General features: G+C 46.1%; 1 protein-coding gene across 4 annotated transcripts in view; it reads right to left on the bottom strand.

The window, feature by feature from the left end:
• Positions 1–19,113, bottom strand: part of LOC106590190 (transcriptional activator GLI3) — a 130,296-nt gene that overhangs the window by 28,732 nt on the left and 82,451 nt on the right. For 2 of the 4 annotated variants that reach the window (XM_014180928.3, XM_014180925.3), the window contains 2 exons: positions 7,124–7,338; positions 2,353–2,508 (listed from right to left, as the gene is read on the bottom strand). In XM_014180928.3, coding sequence (XP_014036403.1) covers positions 2,353–2,508; positions 7,124–7,338 — 371 coding nt within the window. The remainder of the gene's footprint in view (positions 1–2,352; positions 2,509–7,123; positions 7,339–19,113) is intronic. The other 2 variants (XM_014180927.3, XM_014180926.3) reach the window with 2 other exon arrangements.

Here is a 19,113-nt window from a genome sequence, read left to right as displayed (position 1 = left end):
AGGCATCCATTCACATGGAAATCAGTTGTACATATGAGTGTGTGTGTGTCTGCGTGTCTGTGTCTGACTGTGTGTGTGTGTGTGTGTGTGTGTGTGTGTGTGTGTGTGTGTGTGTGTGTGTGTGTGTGTGTGTGTGTGTGTGTGTGTGTGTCTGTGTCTGACTGTGTGTGTGTGTGTGTGTGTGTGTGTGTGTGTGTGTGTGTGTGTGTGTGTGTGTGTGTGTGTGTGTGTGTGTGCGTGTGTGTCTGTGGTGAAGTTTCTGGCATACGTAGGCCTGTATTTAGAGCATGGAGCTCCAGGAAGAGAGGAGAGAGGAACCTCTCTACATTATCTCTGCTCTGGCCTCTATAAAAACCTGCCTCTGTCTCTTTGACGGGGGTTGGGGGCACACACTCACATATACAAACGCCTTGAGGAATTTGTTCCTCGGAAACCCAGCTGTATTCACCCAAACACCGACTCTCGTGAACCTGCGAATGCCACACTTCTCAGTCAAACTCCTACCCCCTGGTCGACCTGTGGCATGCTCTCACAAACCACATCCCCCACGCATCTCTCTGTAACGAACCTCCTAAAATCTACGCCCCTCGTCCACGGGTGAGGGACTGCCTCCACCTGTGGTGAGTTAGGATGGGGGGAATGAACCGTGGAGGGGGTAGAGGAGGGGGGGGGCTGTCCCATCACAGCATGGGCCTCCTGGGAGTTGTGTTTATTAATGCTGCAGCCACATGATAAATGGCCCAACCAGGAGGAGAAGGAGAGGTAGAAGAGAGGGAGAGGGGAGCGTCGTGGCCCGTAGCGGGGTAGCCGGAGTGTCCCTCTAATTTCCCCGTGATTTATGGATGGGTCGGCTGGTTAGGCACAGCGTCATTAATTCACACGGACGGGACAGGGAGGGGCCAGACAGGCTAGACTGACTGACGGCAGTAAAAATAAACCATGAGCTTGGAGCCCAAAACCCCCAAAATAGGGCCACCTAAGAGGCCTCTGGCCCTCTCACACCTCTCCTTTCCCCATCTCCTCTCCTCCTCCTCCTCTAAACAATACACTGGATATACCCTACATGATAAATCATGGGCATAAATTAGCAGCAATATGAAAACTAGCACAGCTATACTGTCCAACCACTACCTCAACTGAATTGAATTAAATAAAACGCTGTCGTTCTTAGGGTTCAAGGGGCGGTTGGAAGGACAGGATGGGACCTTTTGATCAGTAAGCTTACAATTACCTCAGGTAAAGAAACACAACAAACTATTGCAATAGAAAAATTGCCAAATAGCTAATTATACAGCTCAAATACAGATGTTAGCATAGCACTAACTATTAGAGCTAGCTAATAGCACTAGCTAATTAGAGCGTAAAAACATGTGACAATGGTCCATTGAAGCCCCAAACAGCCAGGACAGCACCATTGTTTCATTAAGCAGGCTCTCTCCTAAGCTAATTACATTGATGTGAAGTAGACTGACTGAAACTATGATAGCTTCGACGCAACTAGGCCCCATTATTAGCCAAAACCTCTTGATATGATAACGCCACACTCTATATGCCTTTTTCTCCTCTAAAATCCTATATATCACAAAGGAAGAGCTTTAAAGTGTTAATTTTCCTGGCGTGTGTGTGGAACACACATTGTTGAAACACAACGAGTTATTACTGGCAATGATCACAGGCGATTGTGAAGTAGTGAAGAGCTAGCATAGCCACGGCATCATCTCCCATTTGAAACTGTGGCCCTAATTGTTTTGTTTCACTCTATTAATCTTAAACGTTGACACAGAAGAAAGGATTTCTCCCTGTGATGATGAATGGTGAGACATTCCAATTCCCAGTTAATAGCAATTAATTTTCTGATAGCCGTGCAAGTTTGGCTAGTTTTAATTAGTTTGTTCGGAGGAATAGGGGGGTGATTTCACCCCGGATTTCCATGAAAGCGACGGCTGGCTGACTAAATACCTTCTCATCAAAGGGAGAGGGGTGAGGCTGTCCGACCTTCCCTAAGATTCCGTGTGCCTTTAATTTCCTATTTACACTTTAAAATAACTCATTAGCATAAGTCCTCTGCACAGGCAGGCCTGAGCCCAGCACATCATGACAATGGCTCATTTAAATCATGTCAGTTTAGAATCTCTTGCTACTCCTTACTCGTTTGGTAGGATTGTTGTTTTGCTCCATTTAAAACAGATTGATGTAGATAGGTGTATTATTCTCCCTGCACTATCTGTAATATTCAGACTCACACAGAGCCCCCCCCCCCCCCCCCCCCCCCCCACACACACACACACACACCACACACAGCCACTGAATTTGAACGTTTGGGTCAGTATGTTGAGCTCAGTGCAGACTTACTCTCCACGGCCTGCAGATATTCCATGTGCAGGGCACTGCTGGTGGCTCCGGCTGTGGAGGCCACGGAGGGGAGGAGGTCCGTGTAGGGGCTACGGTGGCCCGCCAGGATAGCCATCTGGTGGTAGTACTCTGCAGTGGTCAGGCCTGTGTGAGGGACTAAGGAAGGGGGGAGGAGGTGAAGGGAAGGTAGATAGGACAGGAAGATAAAGAGGGAGAGAGCGAGAGAGAGAGGGGGGGAGACATGCATGTTAGGTGAGAAAATGACACCGTAAGAGAGGCCTGAAACACCTACCACAAAACACCTGCAAATAAATACATGATAACTTACAGTAGATGAACACTCAGCACATCTGTAATGTAATGTAATGTAATGAGCACATTAGCAACACCATGTATAGAGTGGAACAGAACTGATGTATGAGGAGCATGATCTGTATTCCAAAGTACACTATATAGGGAATGGGGTGTCATTTGGGACGCAGACATGCTTTGAAGTAGTGTACTAGGTCCCAGATGGGATTTCAAGCTGCTTACTCAGAGTTTACAGTACTGTACGTCTTGGTTTTAAACAGAATTGTTCATTCATGCAGGTATGCATATCATATCTCATCCGATGTTGTTTTGCCAATGGGTAAGTCTAGGGGTGTGTGTGTGTGTTATGGAGCGTAGCAGGGCTGCAGGATGCAGATACTCAACCTGCTCTTTCACACTGTTCCATAAAACTCCATGAGGAACAAAAGGCCTAGATCTGGCCAGATCTGCACGCATAAAGAAACAGCAACACGTTCCGAATCTGCCCCATCTCCATCACTCTCTCTCTCTCTCTCTCTCTCTCCTCCACTCCCTCTCTCTCTCTCTCTTTCTCCCCCTCTGAATCTGCCCCCTCTCCATCTCCATCACTCTCTCTCTCTCTCTCTCTCCTCCACTCCCTCTCTCTCTCTCTCTTTCTCCCCCTCTGAATCTGCCCCCTCTCCATCTCCATCACTCTCTCTCTCTCTCTCTCTCTCTCCTCCACTCCCTCTCTCTCTCTCTCTTTCTCCCCCTCTGAATCTGCCCCATCTCCATCACTCTCTCTCTCTCTCTCTCTCTCTCCTCCACTCCCTCTCTCTCTCTCTCTTTCTCCCCCTCTGAATCTGCCCCATCTCCATCACTCTCTCTCTCTCTCTCCTCCACTCCCTCTCTCTCTCTCTCTTTCTCCCCCTCTGAATCTGCCCCATCTCCATCACTCTCTCTCTCTCTCTCTCTCCTCCACTCCCTCTCTCTCTCTCTCTTTCTCCCCCTCTGAATCTGCCCCATCTCCATCACTCTCTCTCTCTCTCTCCCCCACTCCCTCTCTCTCTCTATCTTTATCCCCCTCTGAATCTGCCCCCTCTCCATCTCCATCACTCTCTCTCTCTCCTCCACTCCCTCTCTCTCTCTCTCTCTTTCTCCCCCTCTGAATCTGCCCCCTCTCCATCTCCATCACTCTCTCTCTCTCCTCCACTCCCTCTCTCTCTCTCTTTCTCCCCCTCTAAATCTGCCCCCTCTCCATCACTCTCTCTCTCTCCTCCACTCCCTCTCTCTCTCTCTCCCCCTCTGAATCTGCCCCCTCTCCATCTCCATCACTCTCTCTCTCTCTCTCTCTCTCTCTCTCTCTCTCTCTCTCTCTCTCTCTCTCTCTCTCTCTCTCTCTCTCTCTCTCTCTCTCTCTCTCTCTCTCTCTCTCTCTCTCTCTCTCTCTCTCTCTCTCTCTCTCTCTCTCTCTCTCTCTCTCTCTCTCTCTCTCTCTCTCTCTCTTTCTCCCCCTCTGAATCTTCCCCCTCTCCATCTCCATCACTCTCTCTCTCTCTCTTTCTCCCCCTCTGAATCTTCCCCTCTCCATCTCCATCACTCTCTCTCTCTCTCTTTCTCCCCCTCTGAATCTTCCCCTCTCCATCTCCATCACTCTCTCTCTCTCCTCCACTCCCTCTCTCTCTCTCTTTCTCCCCTCTGAATCTGCCCCCTCTCCATCTCCATCACTCTCTCTCTCTCCTCCACTCCCGCTCTCTCTCTCTTTCTCCCCCTCTGAATCTGCCCCCTCTCAATCTCCATCACTCTCTCTCTCTCCTCCACTCCCTCTCTCTCCCTTTCTCCCCCTCTGAATCTGCCTCTCTTTCCAACCTCTTCCCTTACTTATAGAGAGCTATAAGTCCTTGAACCGTATCCTAAAAATAAACATCTGGAATCGTTCTTCCATATGCAAATATCCCAACCAAGAAAAGGCTAGAAAGAGCGGGAGAGAAGAGAGAGAACAAAAGACTGACACTGTGGTTTTGGATGCAAATATGAAATCAGTTTAGCCCACAAAGTGTTACGGCTAATTCCTCTATTTTTCTTCCCATTTTAAAGAAAGAAGAGAAGAAATAAATAAAGAAATTAAACGCGGGATGAAAAGATCTCCTCTCAAGGCCGGCCTGTATGCCTGGCAATATGCATCTCTGATTGGTTCACTGGATGGAAGAAGAAATTCCCAAATTAATTCGGTTTGGGTATTATGTCTTAAGTGGAGGGGGGAGTTTCTTAATTGTCTTCGTTGTTCCGCTTTAGCTTTGCTTCTGCATTCAACTGTAATGTGCCTCATTCTCTATTCGTACGCAGAAAGGGCTTTGCAGAATTTCCTGGCATGGGTAGTGCCATCCTGGGGGCAAGCGGGGTGGGGAGGATGGGGGACTTGTGTGGCATTTGACGTGGAGGAGAAGGAGCTCAGTGTGCCTCGGGAGTTGGTGGTAGGTGGTGTCACAGGGCCCTCTTTAAGAGCAACAATGGGATGAGAGGGGTAAGCACAGTCTCTATCATCACCAGTGTGAGAAGAAGAGGAGTGAGAGGGTTAGAGAGAGTGATGGTGGGAGGTAGATGAAAAAAAAGAGGAAGAGATAGGTGGTACTAAATCCCACCCACTTCAAATCTTCCACCAATTCAGCTAATTAATTCATAATTATTCAAATGTACTTCCAGTAAAAAGAAATCTGTGCAGACTGAAACAGGAGAAAACCTATATGCGCGACAATACACTAACAACATAAAAGGCTGATAGGTTAATTAACTGTTTGATTGATTAAAATAGTTGCCTCATTTCCCATTTTTTACAGTTGATGTAGCACAAAGAGCATTTTGATGTGACGCAACGCTAGCAGAGAATTCCCTTTGTAATGGAGAAACTAGGAATAAAACCTCCTTCCGAAGTGCCCGCCTCGCGTTAAAGCACAGAGCGCCATGCATGTTGAGAGGAGGAGCGATTGAGAGTGGGAGACCAGGATGAGAAGAGGCTTTCAGTTCCTGCATAGAGGAAGTGCCCCCATTCTATCCAACTCTTCACAAAGGCACTTGAGGACAAGGTAGGAGACCAGTAAAAGCCCTAATAGGACCTGTAGTTCAGAGGTGAACTGAGGGACTTAGTTGGAGACCCTGACATGTCTCAAATGGCAGCCTATTCCATATAAGTTTGGCCAGAGCCTTATTGGTCAAAAGTAGTGCACTTCAGAGGGAATAGGGTGCCATTTGGGGCACACAACATAGCTGACTGCACCCGTGACAGTAACCAAGCCACATTAGCTGAACACCACACAATCGTTTCGTTTTTGTATAGTGACAATGTCATAACAACGTGGTCGTATCATTCCGTTCAACTACCTCAAATACAATCACCTCAACCTTTTCCTCCAGCTGAATGGAACACAGCCAGCCACCGCTGTGATTACCAACGGCCCCTGGGAGAGGTAGGGGAGGCTGGCCTTGTTCAGTAAGTGAGCTCCAGGCTTCAATTAAAGGTCCAGGCCAGGAGGATGGAGCAGAGCAGCACTGCTGAGAATGTTTAAAAGCACATGCACTACAGACTGTAATTGATTTCCCAGGCTGTATCTATGACTGGAACCAAAACGGTCCCTGCAGGGCACCATGCCAGCATCCCAAATGGCACCCTATTCCCTATGCAGGGCACGACTTTTGACCGGAGCCCTAGTGCCATTTGGGACGTAGCCCATTTGCACCCTTGTTAACCCTACCCTCCCTGGTCCTTGAACCCGAGCCTCCCTCTACTTCTCTCTGTACATGACCCCTGCTCCCTGACGCATCCTCCAGAGGTCCACTGATCCCCGGATTCAAAGAGAAGAACCTCCGTCAAACCTCCCCCTACGCACACACAGTCACACGCTGCACGTGCTGCACACACACACACACACACCAAAAGAAAGTCACATGTGCACGTGCCAGACAGACACGTGCACACAGTTCAAGTAAATGAATGCAGTCACCTCTGTCATGACCTTTGTTTGACATGAAGCACCTCATGACAGGGATCAAACTGTACACTCTTAATAGCTGAACCTATTGATCAACAAAGTAGACCATTTTCCTGCAAAGCTAAGGGCCCTTAGGGACTCTAGGGGGCCAGGTCTCTGTGGTACTGTACCACATTGCATTGTTTTAAGTACAGCTAGCTAGCGCTGGGATTTATAGTCAAGTGGAAGATAGATTACAGAGAAGTATGTAGTATGTTGATCAGAATCAGCGGATATGGTGGGACTCTGGATGCCTTAACATAATAATGCATGACTGTATGGGGGCTCATGAGAGGAAGAGTTTCAGCCTCCAAATGGCACCCTATTCCCAATAAAGTGCACTACATTTGACCAGGGCCATATATAGTGTGCTACCTTTGACCAGAGCCCTATGGGAACTGGTCCGATACGGTGCACTCTAGGGAACAGGGTGGCGTTCGGGAAGCAGCTAGTGTGTTGTGAGTGTGGGGACTTACCGTCTGCAGGGCTGAGGCCCCTGGCTGCAGAGATCATAGAGAGGGAGGGGCTGGAGTGGAGCGAGCGGATGTAGTCCATGTAGGGGTTGATGTACGGGTGCGGAGGGTTAAATGGTGACTCAGCCCCCACGGAGGGGTTCCGGTGGGGGGAGATCCGGATGAGGGAGATGTCGGAGAACGCCGGGCTGCCGGCCAGCGAAGGAGGCCTACACAGACAAATGGGGAGAAAAACATATAGAGGAAATAAGTACATTAACTCTTCTTTGATAGTGTGAGATATTACAGTCAATCTAAGACCTTAGATTGACATTCAAACTTCTGTTTTGTAAAAGCTCATCAGAAGTTGTATATAGACGCCAGATTCCATAGAAGTTATCAGCGCCTCCAGAAAGTATTCCACATGTTGTTGTGTTACAGCCAGAATTCAAAATTGATTCAATATATCTAAAAACAATACCCCGTAATGAAAACGTGTTTTTATCCATTTTTGCAATTGTATTGAAAATTAAATACAGAAATATCACATTTACATAAGTATTCACACCCCTGAGTCAATACATGTTAGAATCACCTTTGGTAGTAATTACAGCTGTGAGTGTTTCTGGGTACCTCTCTAAGAGCTTCAAGCAGATTTAAGTCAAAACTGTAACTCGGCCACTCAGGAACATTCACTGTCTTCTTGGTAAGTAACTCTAGTGTAGGCCTTGTGTTTTAGGTTATTGTCCTGCTGAAAAGTGAATTCATTTCCCAGTGTCTGGTGGAAAGCAGACTGAACCAGGTTTTCCTCTTTTGCCTGTGCTTAGCTCCATTACGTTTCTTTTTATCCTGAAAAACTCCCCAGTCCTTAATGACTACAAGCACACACACATGACGCAGCCACCACTATGTTTGAAAATATGGAGAGTGGTACTCAGTAATGTGTAGGATTTGGCCCAAACATAACACTTTGTATTCAGGACAGAAAGTAAATCGCTTTGCCTCATTTGTTTTTTTTTTCTGTATAATTTTAGTGTCTTAGTTGCAAACAAGATGCATGTTTTGGAATATTTTTATTCTGTACAGGCTTCCTTCTTTTGTCATTTAGGTTAGTATTGTGGAGTAACTACAATGTCGTTGATCCATCCTCAGTTTTCTCCTATCACAGCCATTAAACTGTAACGGTTTTAAAGTCACCATGCCTGTATCTTTGTATTGACTGGGTGTATTGATACACCATCCAAGGTGTAATTAATAACTTCACCACACTCAAAGGGATGTTTAATGTTTGCTTTTATTATTTTTGGCCATCTACCAATAGGTGCCCTTCTTTGCGAGGCATTCGAAAACCTCCCTGGTCTTTGTGGTCGAAACAGTGTTTGAAATTGATCGACTGAGGGACCTTATGTATGTGTGGTACAGAGATGAGGTAGTCGTTCAAAAATCATGTTAAACACTATTACTGCACACAGAGTCCATTCAATGTTTTATGTGACTTGTTGAGCACATTTTTACTCCTGAACTTATTTAGGCTTGCCATAACAAAATGGTTGAATACTTACTGTCTCAAGACATTTCAGCTTTTCATTTTTAATTCATTTGTAAAAATGTCCAAAAACATAATTCCACTTTGACATTATGGGGTATTGTGGGTAGGTCAGTGACAAAACAATCTACATTTAATCCTTTTTAAATTCAGGCTGTAACAAAACAAAATGTGGAAAAAGTCAAGCAGAGTGAATACATTCTGAAAGCACTGTACGTTTCAAAAGTCTAGCCCACTAATATTTATATGGTTTAGGACACACATAAGTATCATGCTCATGGAAATATTATGGAAATAGCCATGTGTTCCTCCTCTCCACTCCCAGTCAGCCGACTGGCAATGCCAGCAAATGAATGGTGACACTATCACCCTCCATCTGCACTCTACAGGGCCCGAGCAGAGAGAGAGAGAGAGAGAGAGGGGAAAGAGAGAGCTGCATTCTTCCTGCTCCCTCCACAGACATTTCCTCAGATCAAAGGCTGCTTTCACCACTGTGTCTTAATCAGACCAAAACGTCAGGCCACTTTCACCACTAGACTAGCCACCATGTCTCGCTATAGAAGCTAGCACTTCTCATAACTATGCATTCCTGTCAAAAAAACATTTATCGATTAGATATAAACCCATTAGATATCTATTTAGGTTGTATTTAGGGCACATTCAAGTGTCTAAAGAACTTTACGTGGTAAGGGTAGTGAACTCAGTCATTACCACAAACAATATCTGTCTGTCTACCAAAAACGACATTGTGAAACAAAATGTGCTGTATGAAAAATCCTGTTCGCTACACAGCAAATGTGTACATTAGAACCTAGAAATCTGGCTCGCTACACCGGAGTGAATTTCCTGAGGAAGAAGTTCAGAAGAATCGACTAATACCGGTCCAGTTTTATAATTGGCTAAGAGAGCTTGAGAACTTCATAATGATGGCCTTGAAGACAAAGCCCCTCCCTGGAGGATGAGGAGAAATCCACATATCAGCCTAGACATTAAGAGGCTGGGAGATTAGAGTGAATTAGACCCTCCACTCCTCCACTGCGGGCTCTTCATAGGACTGACCTGTCACTATGGTCCCCAGGAGAGAGAGGGGGAGAGGTGAGGGGGAGGTAGAAAGAGAGAGAGAAAGAAAGAAAGAAAGAAAGAAAGAAAGAAAGAAAGAAAGAAAGAAAGAAAGAAAGAAAGAAAGAAAGAAAGAAAGAAAGAAAGAAAGAAAGGAGTGTTCAACAGAAAGAGAGAGAAAGAAAGAGAGAGTAAGTCATGTAATGTGAAGGAAGGGCCCAGAGTTTGGATCGGAGTGATCTTCAGCGAGGCCAGGGGACCGGAACATCCCAATTACACCCTTGGACCCTGTCCCCAAGTCCCCTACCGGCTAGTCTTGTCCCCTCACCTCCCTCCCTATCACAGCCCCTTAATGAAAGAGCTCAGGCCAACAATGAACTCTGAGGAGCGGAAATACTGGAGCACACACACACCCTCTATACTTTTCAACAAGCTTGCGGCAAATAACCCACAAGGAGTTTGAAAGCGCTCTCTTTCCTTCTGTGTGGAGTGCATGACGACATGGTCTCTGTGATGCTGTAGCAGTTATGTGTGGAGTACTCTTATCCTCTTAAGTGGAGATGTTTCTATTCAGGAAACAATGCAAAGGAAGCTGATTGAAGTAAAAGGTTGCAAAAGAGTATTCAGGGAAAAAAATATATACATTTTGGGAGTGCAACCTTACATGCTTCTGGACTAGCTTGGGGTTTCTTGAGAACCAGTAGCCTTGAAAACAAATGACTAGCGAGTTACTCAAGGTCAATGAAACTGATGATTCCACTAGTATCAGAGGTCACGTTGACTATGACACCACCTCCATCCTCAAGGATTGGTTCTGCACGTCTCCTATTCGGAGTCATGAGAAAAGTTTTACTTCCTCTATCATTGGCAGAGGGCATAGCCACTCCGGGGTACAAGCTTGTGTGTGTGTGTGTGTACACAGCAAATTGGCCAGTGTAACATTCACTCTTTAAGAGTGAAATTAACACTCATTGGTGTAAAATAACCCCCAGTGTTGTTAATAACCAGAGTTATTGTTGTACACTGTGGAGATTAAAACAGTCCCATAAAAACCACACCCATCATCATCATATTTCCCAGCATGCTCTACAGCAGGTTGATTATTATTAAAACAAATTTGGTCGATTTTTTTAGGATTGTTTTGGATATCTGTGTTTTTGCATGTACATTGATTGCTACAAAAAGATAAATAACATACATGTTTCTAAACTAATCCAGTCAGTTAGTTAGATTTATTGCATATGTTACTGAAATGGTTGTTCCAGTTTAAGTGATTTGGGTAGTCTTCTTATCAACTTTCCTAACCCTGACAGTCATTCTGAATAACATTCCAATAGGAATTACACACCACTTTGCAAGCCAGCATAAGGTGACTTGCAGGCCTGATGTGGCCTGCAACTCAGGAGTTTCCTAACACCACTGTGTTAGGGTATAACTAGGCCATCAAAGTAAAGCCTAATGATATATGTATTTTAGTGTCATATTTTAATGCTGGCATTTGCATAGGCCCCAGGCCTTTAAAATGAAATCATTCAATAACAATGTCTCTGTCACTAACAAATGCAGTCATGGGTGGTAACTTTAGAATTCACTCGAAAAAGAAAAGGCACCCTGGGAATTATGCAAATTAAGCTTTACACCATGCAGTGTTAAAACAATACCCACACATTATTTACTGTAACACTACACTGAGAAAGTGTAACAGTATCAGCACTAAGCAAAGTGAGTGCAGAATATAGATATCTTCAACAGCATTCTAGCTTCAATATTCACCACCTGTACCTACCCTAATACCCATCACCCACTGGTGCCAGAAAACAAAATGGCTTCAATACAATTACTTCAGAGAAAGACTAACGGTCTGTAACACTTACTACAACTAGAAACTGGGCAACTAAGTGACTATTGGACACACATAAACTGTGGATAATCAGTACAGAGTAAGAGTGTGTGAGAGAGAGAGTGAGAGAGTGAGAGAGAGAGAGAGAGAGAGAAAAGGCAAGAGAGAGACAGTGTGAAAGAGAGAGTGTCATCTGTCTAGGGCAGTGGACTAACAGAGTGCTGCGAGGCTCGGAGCAGAGTCCTCCACATGCCCAGCCAGCCAGCCAGCCCTCCCCTCCATCGTCATGACGATGATTAACCCTGTCACGCGCTGGCCGCGTCTCTACACGGTGACCCCGGCTAAACGGCTCTCGTCCCGTTGTTTTTCCAATTAATTTAGCGCATAAGAGCTAAAGAGAAGGGCCTGAGGGGGGTAGGAAGGAGAGAGAGAGGGAGGAGAAGGAGATGAGAGGGGGGGACGTGTGTTGAGAATGTGGGGAGAGGGTAACGCAGTACATGTGGTCAGGGGGAGAGAAAGAGGGAAGACATGTGGTAAAGATGGAGAGGGGGAAGGAGAAGGGGGACGTACTTTGGGAGGAGGTGGAGAGGCAACATGTGGGACAGGGGAGGTGAGGGGTTTTAGGGGAAGAGCCAAGGAGAGGGTATACAGTATGTGGGAGAGATGAGGGGAGTGGTAGAGTTATAAGGGAAGAAGAGTGGTGGGGAGGGAGGGAGAGTATATGGTATGAAGAACAGAGTTGGGATAGAGGAGGGTTGGTGAGGTGAGGCGAGGCGAGGTGAGGGAGTCAGGGGTGATACAGCAGTTGAAAAGGGGGAGAAATGGAAGGAGATAAGAGGGAGGGGTGTGCAGGTGGACTATGAATGGGGAGGGAGGGATGGGGAGTGGAGTAGTTTAGCCAATGTGAAGTTTGAGGGAGAGGGGGAGTGACAGGAGGAGGAAAGAGGAGGAGAGGAGTGGACTCAGGAGGTCTATAGCTGGGTGTGAGGGGATTTGAGGAGGACAGGACTGAGATAGATGGTAGGGAGGGGTGGCTGTGTGCATGTGGGCGAGAGAGAGAGAGAGAGAGAAAGGTGACCAGTGGATCTGCTTGTACACATGAATCATTACGATGGAGTGCATTCTGACAGGGAGGAATCTGATGGTGTGTGTGTGTGTGTGTTTGTGTGTGCGCACCCAGAGGTACCCGGCGAGTGAGGTACCTAGCGTCTTAGTTACACCTGATTTAAGATTTACATCAAAGCTGCACCCCGGGGAGCTCGAGACGCCCTGGCTTAGCAGGGTCACGGTATGCAGCGAGACCAAAAAAAAAAGAAAAAAGACACTCTCTCTTCCCTCTCCCCTTCCTCCACTCCTCCACTGCTTGGTTCCTATGAGCTCCTCTAAGACGATATCCTGCATGCTGGCCCCTAGGAAAGAGGGAAAGAGGGAGTTGCATCCATATGGAAACCATTTCCTCTCACATGGCCTCTCCTCTCCTGCCAGAACTGCTCTCAGAGACATCGGGCTTTATACTTTATACCAGGGCCCAATACCAGGTCAAAAGTAGTGCAGTAAATAGGGAATAGGGTGACATTTGGGACGCATATTGCATGTTGACATGGAGCGGTCTGTGGATTCTGGACTGTTCTTCTCATTCTGGCAAGAGTATATACACTTTCCTATATTAATATAAATACGATACAGTTTTTTTTCGTGGTGTGTGTCTCCATGTAAAGCTGGTCTAATTCCGTAAATGGGCAAGGTTGTATCAACATTATGCCTACGATGATTATATCGTTTTTTGGGGGGAGTGCTCCAATGTCAACACAGCACTGTGGCGAGGGATGATGACCTCACAGAACCACAGAGGGTATTATTGTGGTGGAGAGAAGAGTTGCAGTAGGGCTGTCAGGGCAGAGAGACTGCCCTACCAAAACAACATCCTATGGACAACCAAATCAGAACAACCCTTTAGCCAACATTTCAAGGCAACTTTACGATACATGCAAAAGTGGAAGAAAAGCTAGGCAAAAAGGCAGACATCTAACCAGTGTTTGTGGATGCTCTAGTGTCACAGTGCAACTCCCAGCACCACCCTTACCACTTAGTCAACACATAGCGAAGAATATGGGTGCTGTATACACAGAGGGACCCTCCCAAACAGTATCCTATTCCCTATATAGTGCATGTATAGTTCCCTATACACCACATAGAAACAGCACAGAATCAGGTCACTACAACACTCCCTACACCCTCCATCAATCCATCCATCCACCAGAGAAAATGTGAAGAGAAAGAGAGAGGGTGGCTGCTTCTGTTCCCAGACCGGCTGAGAGAGGAGAGGAGCCGAGATCAGTCAGGCAACAGAGGCCTCTCCTGGCCCCAGCTTGACAGCGTCCCCCCCCCTCTCCCTCCATCCCTCCCTGCCACCCCTCTGAAAGTCTAAACCAGAGAGGAAGAGAGGGGCTCCTGACGGCGGAAACAGCAGACGCTTTAAAGCTCCTACCCTTTCACTGAGATCAAAGAGGCCACGGCTATACAGAGCCTGAGCCAGCCTAGACACAGAGAGAACGAGAACGACGAGGAGGGAGAGAAGGAGAGAGACAGACAGAAAGAGGAGAGAGCAGAGAGAGAGAGAGAGAGCGAGAGAGAGAGAGAGAGAGAGAGAGAGAGAGAGAGAGCATGACTCCTTCACTACTGAGAGAAAGTGTGTATTTGTGGTCTGGGTATACGAGAGAAATCGCCAGAGAGTGTCTGTATGTTAATATGGTGCTTACTAACCTTAATGAGTATGGAAATCGTGACATTTCTACATTTTGGCATTGCGCCACGTTACTCCTACCGAATATAAACTGAGTTGCCTTTTCCATATTAGTAATGACAATTATATAGCAGAGGTGATTAAACTTAGGCTTATTTCATTTTGAAATCCAAGTAGTCTGCCTAGACTCAGACTGCCACTTATAGATATAATGGACGTAAAACCTCTGGTCCCAATTACAGGGAGTTAATGGCTAGGACATTACACACACACACACACACACACACACACACACACACACACACACACACACACACACACACACACACACACACACACAATCCTGCCTAGCTTTAAACTGTTACCTAGCAATCGTCTCTCTATAGCACAGCCACGTCATTAACTACTGAAGCTGGTTAACAGGCTGTGTGTGTGTGTGTGTGTGTGCGAGCGTGTCCGTGCATGCTTGAGTGTGTGCGTGTTAGACCCAGTGTTGTGTTTTGGCGCGACAGCTTGGCATGTATACTGCAGGAGAGAACGGCCTCCAATCAAATGAAATGTTATTTGTCACATGGTTCGCAAAACAACAGGTGTAGACTAACAGTGAAACGTCAGGCAAGATGGAAGTGAGGAGCTCAGAGAAACAGTATATGGTCACTTCTCAGGAGTCATTTAGGAGCTACTGACAGCAAGAAATCCTAATCTCAAGTCAAGCCAATAATAACATTGTTCCACGTGGCTGCATGGTTTGAAGAAAGTTTGACTAACGAGCAGCAGCAGTAGTTATGAACCGTGCACATTTACATTTTGAGTACAAATCAGATTAAAGCTGGTTTGAAATTACAGGTATTGGTTTATTGCCTTATGCAAGGAAGGGTAAATGTGTGATTTAGACAGTCCAATGATTTCAAAGGCAACGCTATAGAACTGTAGTGTACTTGTAACTCAAAGGGGCACCTATAAACCCTAAACCTCATCCTACCATTTACCTTCATGGTGTTTGGCTCCCACCACCGTAGTGAAGGGATCAACACCATTTAGAATAGGGGTCACCAACCTTTCCTGAGACAAAATGCAAGCCGAGATCTACCGCTCAGATTTTATTTTCTCACTTAAAATATGCAAGCCTATGCAACATGAACTAATTCAAAACAGTTCTGTAGCAATGAGGTTTGTGCAGTAGGTTACAGGCCCATTACATTATCACTGCCTATTGGCTATGCTTGAATTGCCCTGCCAATGTTGTTCTTCTCAGACCATATTGAAAATATATATTATTATATGATCACAATGGTAATAGATCATTTGTTGTATTACTTGTAAGGCACAGCAGAGTGAGCATAATATATATATATATATATATTTTTTACTGGACTGATGGCCTTCATCTGATGGTCAGTCTAAGGGGAGGGAGGGAGCAGCGGTGAGTCTGCCTCTCACCCGCCTCACCGTCCATCCGCCCTCCTTCCCTCCACTGAGAAACGGGGACACAGTCTTCCAGCTGATGGCGAAACTCAAGTCGCACTGCATTACTTCGGCCTCATATACCAATTCATGTTGTTACTCCTATGACCAGATACACTGAAATATTACTAGATATTAAAAAAAGACACAAACCGTTAATCATAACAACGCAAGCTTAAAGAAACAATCATTTATGCTCATTTAATGCAGCGACAGTGTCGGTTGTAGCGTGTGGGAGTAGGGAGAGCACGCCTTTTAAGGCTTATAAAAGTTTTGAACAAAGTGTTGACAGTGCTGAATAACAACTTATACTTACTCGTAAAAACAGCAGCTATTTGCTGTATTTGTTGAGTCTCTCTCTGGTCGTGGTTTTAAAAGTTTTGAAATCTCACAGTATCAACTTAGCTGTGCGTTCGAAGGCTTCTTTTTACAGTCTACGGTTCGAGCAAACTGACACGGTGATCTATCTGATTGGCCAGCGGTAGGCCTATAGGTGCACTTGATTTGCTCTCTGGGCCTGCCGGGTAGGCGGAGTTCTACCTTCAGACAGATGAAATGGTTCAAAATGGCAACACTGTGCCTTCCCGGCTGCTGAATCAAGTGCACGAAGCAGAAAACAAATGTCAAAAAATAAGAACGCAAGGCTTTACCGTTGGGTTTTTTACAGAAACGTTTGGTGATCGACCGGTTGGTGACCGCCGCTTCAGAATGTCTCTCTACTCTGCCCGAATATGAACCCTGCCTGTGTCTGCTTGTGTTTAGGGTAGAGAGCGGGAGGAGAGAGACAGGAGGGGCACCTATGGGGTTGCCAGGCGTGCCCGGGTGTAACTATGCCCCCCTGGCACTATGAGGTTGGGGGGGGGGGGGGGCCTGGGAGTTCTGTGACCCCTAACATCAAAGGGTCAGAGAAGGGGGGGGGGGGGGTTCTCTATTCATGGTCCCATCAACAAGGAGGAAATCCCTCTCTGTGGGATAAATAGCTCTGTTGGTTCTGGAGGAGTGCCAGGATGTTGTATACATTTTACACGCCACTATCTGCTGCTGGACAGGGAGACGAGAGAGAGCGCTAGATCTGTGTCTCACACAAGAAACACAAACACGCAACAACAACAAAAATTCCTGCTCCACATACACGCATGTGCGTCGACAAACACACGCATGCACGCGAACATCGCACATTTGTCCTGCTATTACAGGGATAAGAAGCTTTGTTCAACAGGAGTCAGTGAGTGTGACGGGCTCAAGTCATAACAGCTGGGCCCAGGTGTCAGACACACACACAACACACACACAACGCGCACACACACACTCCTGTGAACTCACCGCTCCGACAGTGTGAAGTCACAAACGTGTGAAAGCCATCAGTGTACACTCTGGGTAGACGTTTCCCTTAGGCACAGATCTAGGGTCAGTTATTATATATTTAAAGTACCTTAATCATTAGGGAGGGAGATGGAAAATGTACCTTAGATAAGTGTCTAAGGGCAACTTCCTCCTCCATACTTCCTGTACTGTGTGACCTTGGAAGTGACCATTGAGTTAATGTTAGGCAAGGTCAACTGGATCAGTACACACTTTTTCAGTTGTCTATAAAAGGCCCTGTAATTTTGTTCCAAATTATGGCAAAACACAATTGCCATGAATGAGTGAATGTTTTTGCCTTTTTAAAGAAACATTTATGTTGCAGCTTACTTCTCAGCAGGCTTTTTCACAGGCTGTTTGGAAAACCATTTCCACACCGTAATTAAACGTAATTTCAGCCATCGAGATAAGGAAGTCTACCAAAGCGTATGAACAAAGTGTACACACCAACAACAACAAAAAAATCACAACATGAAAGTGAAATTATACAAAATGACTCTTTTTTCCTGTAATTTTAAGGGGGCTTGGAAGTTAAAGATGAAGTTTGGGATCTTAAGCACTTACAAATTCGTAACATATTGTACGATTTTCTTCTCACTGTCGCACTCCCTGCTTTTTTATGCTCCTCTGTCATACTTGACGGTTCTTTACGGTTCTTTACGGTTTGCTAAATGTACTCCCAAGTAACACCGAACAATCCACTCTAACCAATCCCCTTCATCTCACTTTCCAAAAAAGTCACACTTGGTTGCCCTTGTTCAAAGTGAGAGTCAACATTAAATACAAGTGGACTTAACCTTTTTCACAGGGCTTGTTTGAGTTCCTCTGGCATGCCCCGGGCTACAGGGAGGAGACAAGGGGACTCCTGGGTGTTGAAAGAGAACAACTTCAGAAAGAGAAGGGGAAGTACATCCATCATCAGCACATCCTCTCAGAAAATGTCTCCATCCTCCCAGTGCCTTGTACGCACGCACGCACGCACGACACACACACACACACACACACACACACACACACACACACACACACACACACACACACACACACACACACACACACACACACACACACACACACACACACAGTGCCTTAAATAGCCAGGTATCCTCTACAACCCATCGCCTCACTAACTCTACTCGTCTGTAATGAGTTGTGGTGTTGGGATTGGGGCCAGTCAGGGTGTGTGTGCGGGTGGGGGCCCAGGTGAGAGAGATGAGAGGTAACATTGCCCCGGGCTGCTAGGGCAGCGGTGTATCAGTGTAGTGGTCAGAGAGAGCTCCCTGTGAACCACTTCAATTCACTCTGTCACAGTGGGCCTCAGAAATGAGCCACAGCACAGACGGACCCGAGCTAATCACAAACAAAACACACAGTGACCAGGAAGGAGAGTCTCGCTCCTGTAGAGAGCTAATCCTTCAGACAGAGAGAGAGAGAGAGAGAAAGAGAGGAGAGGGAGATGGAGAGGAGGAAAAAGAAAGCGAAAGAGAAGGAATCAACTCTTTCCTCTTCAAGCACGGAAAAAAGCTACTTCAAATCCATTCAACTTTTCCTAATATATACCCGTTAGGGGAAAGTGAGGGGTAGGTAAATAAAACATTGCCTGGACAGAGTAGAGGAGGCAGTCAGGCAGCAGAAGCGGGTGGGAAAGTGAACAGACACACACAACATACTTTATTCATGCCATTTCATCCATCTTGCTGGACTAATAAAATGTCAAGTGGAGTTGCCTGATATTTAATCATGAACGTGCTGGGTCGCATGGTGGTGGTGCCCCTCTGCCCCAGACCAGACCATCCCAGGCCTCGGTCCTGCACGATCAACCTTCGGGCTGGTTAAGTACGCGAGGAACCTCATCACTAAGAAGGGCATTTGACACCCGTCCACAATCTCACCCACCACATTATGCTACTGTAAGGAGGACACACAGCACATATATAAAACAGTTCTCTATATAGTCAGAGTACTTTGGTGAGTTAAATAGAGGTGGACTACTACAAAGG

This window comes from Salmo salar, chromosome 29 (genome assembly GCF_965601325.2).
Source record: "Salmo salar chromosome 29, fSalSal1, whole genome shotgun sequence".
Taxonomy (NCBI): Eukaryota; Metazoa; Chordata; class Actinopteri; order Salmoniformes; family Salmonidae; genus Salmo; species Salmo salar.
Note: the sequence above shows the minus strand (reverse complement) of the source record. Positions and strands in the feature narration are given on the sequence as shown.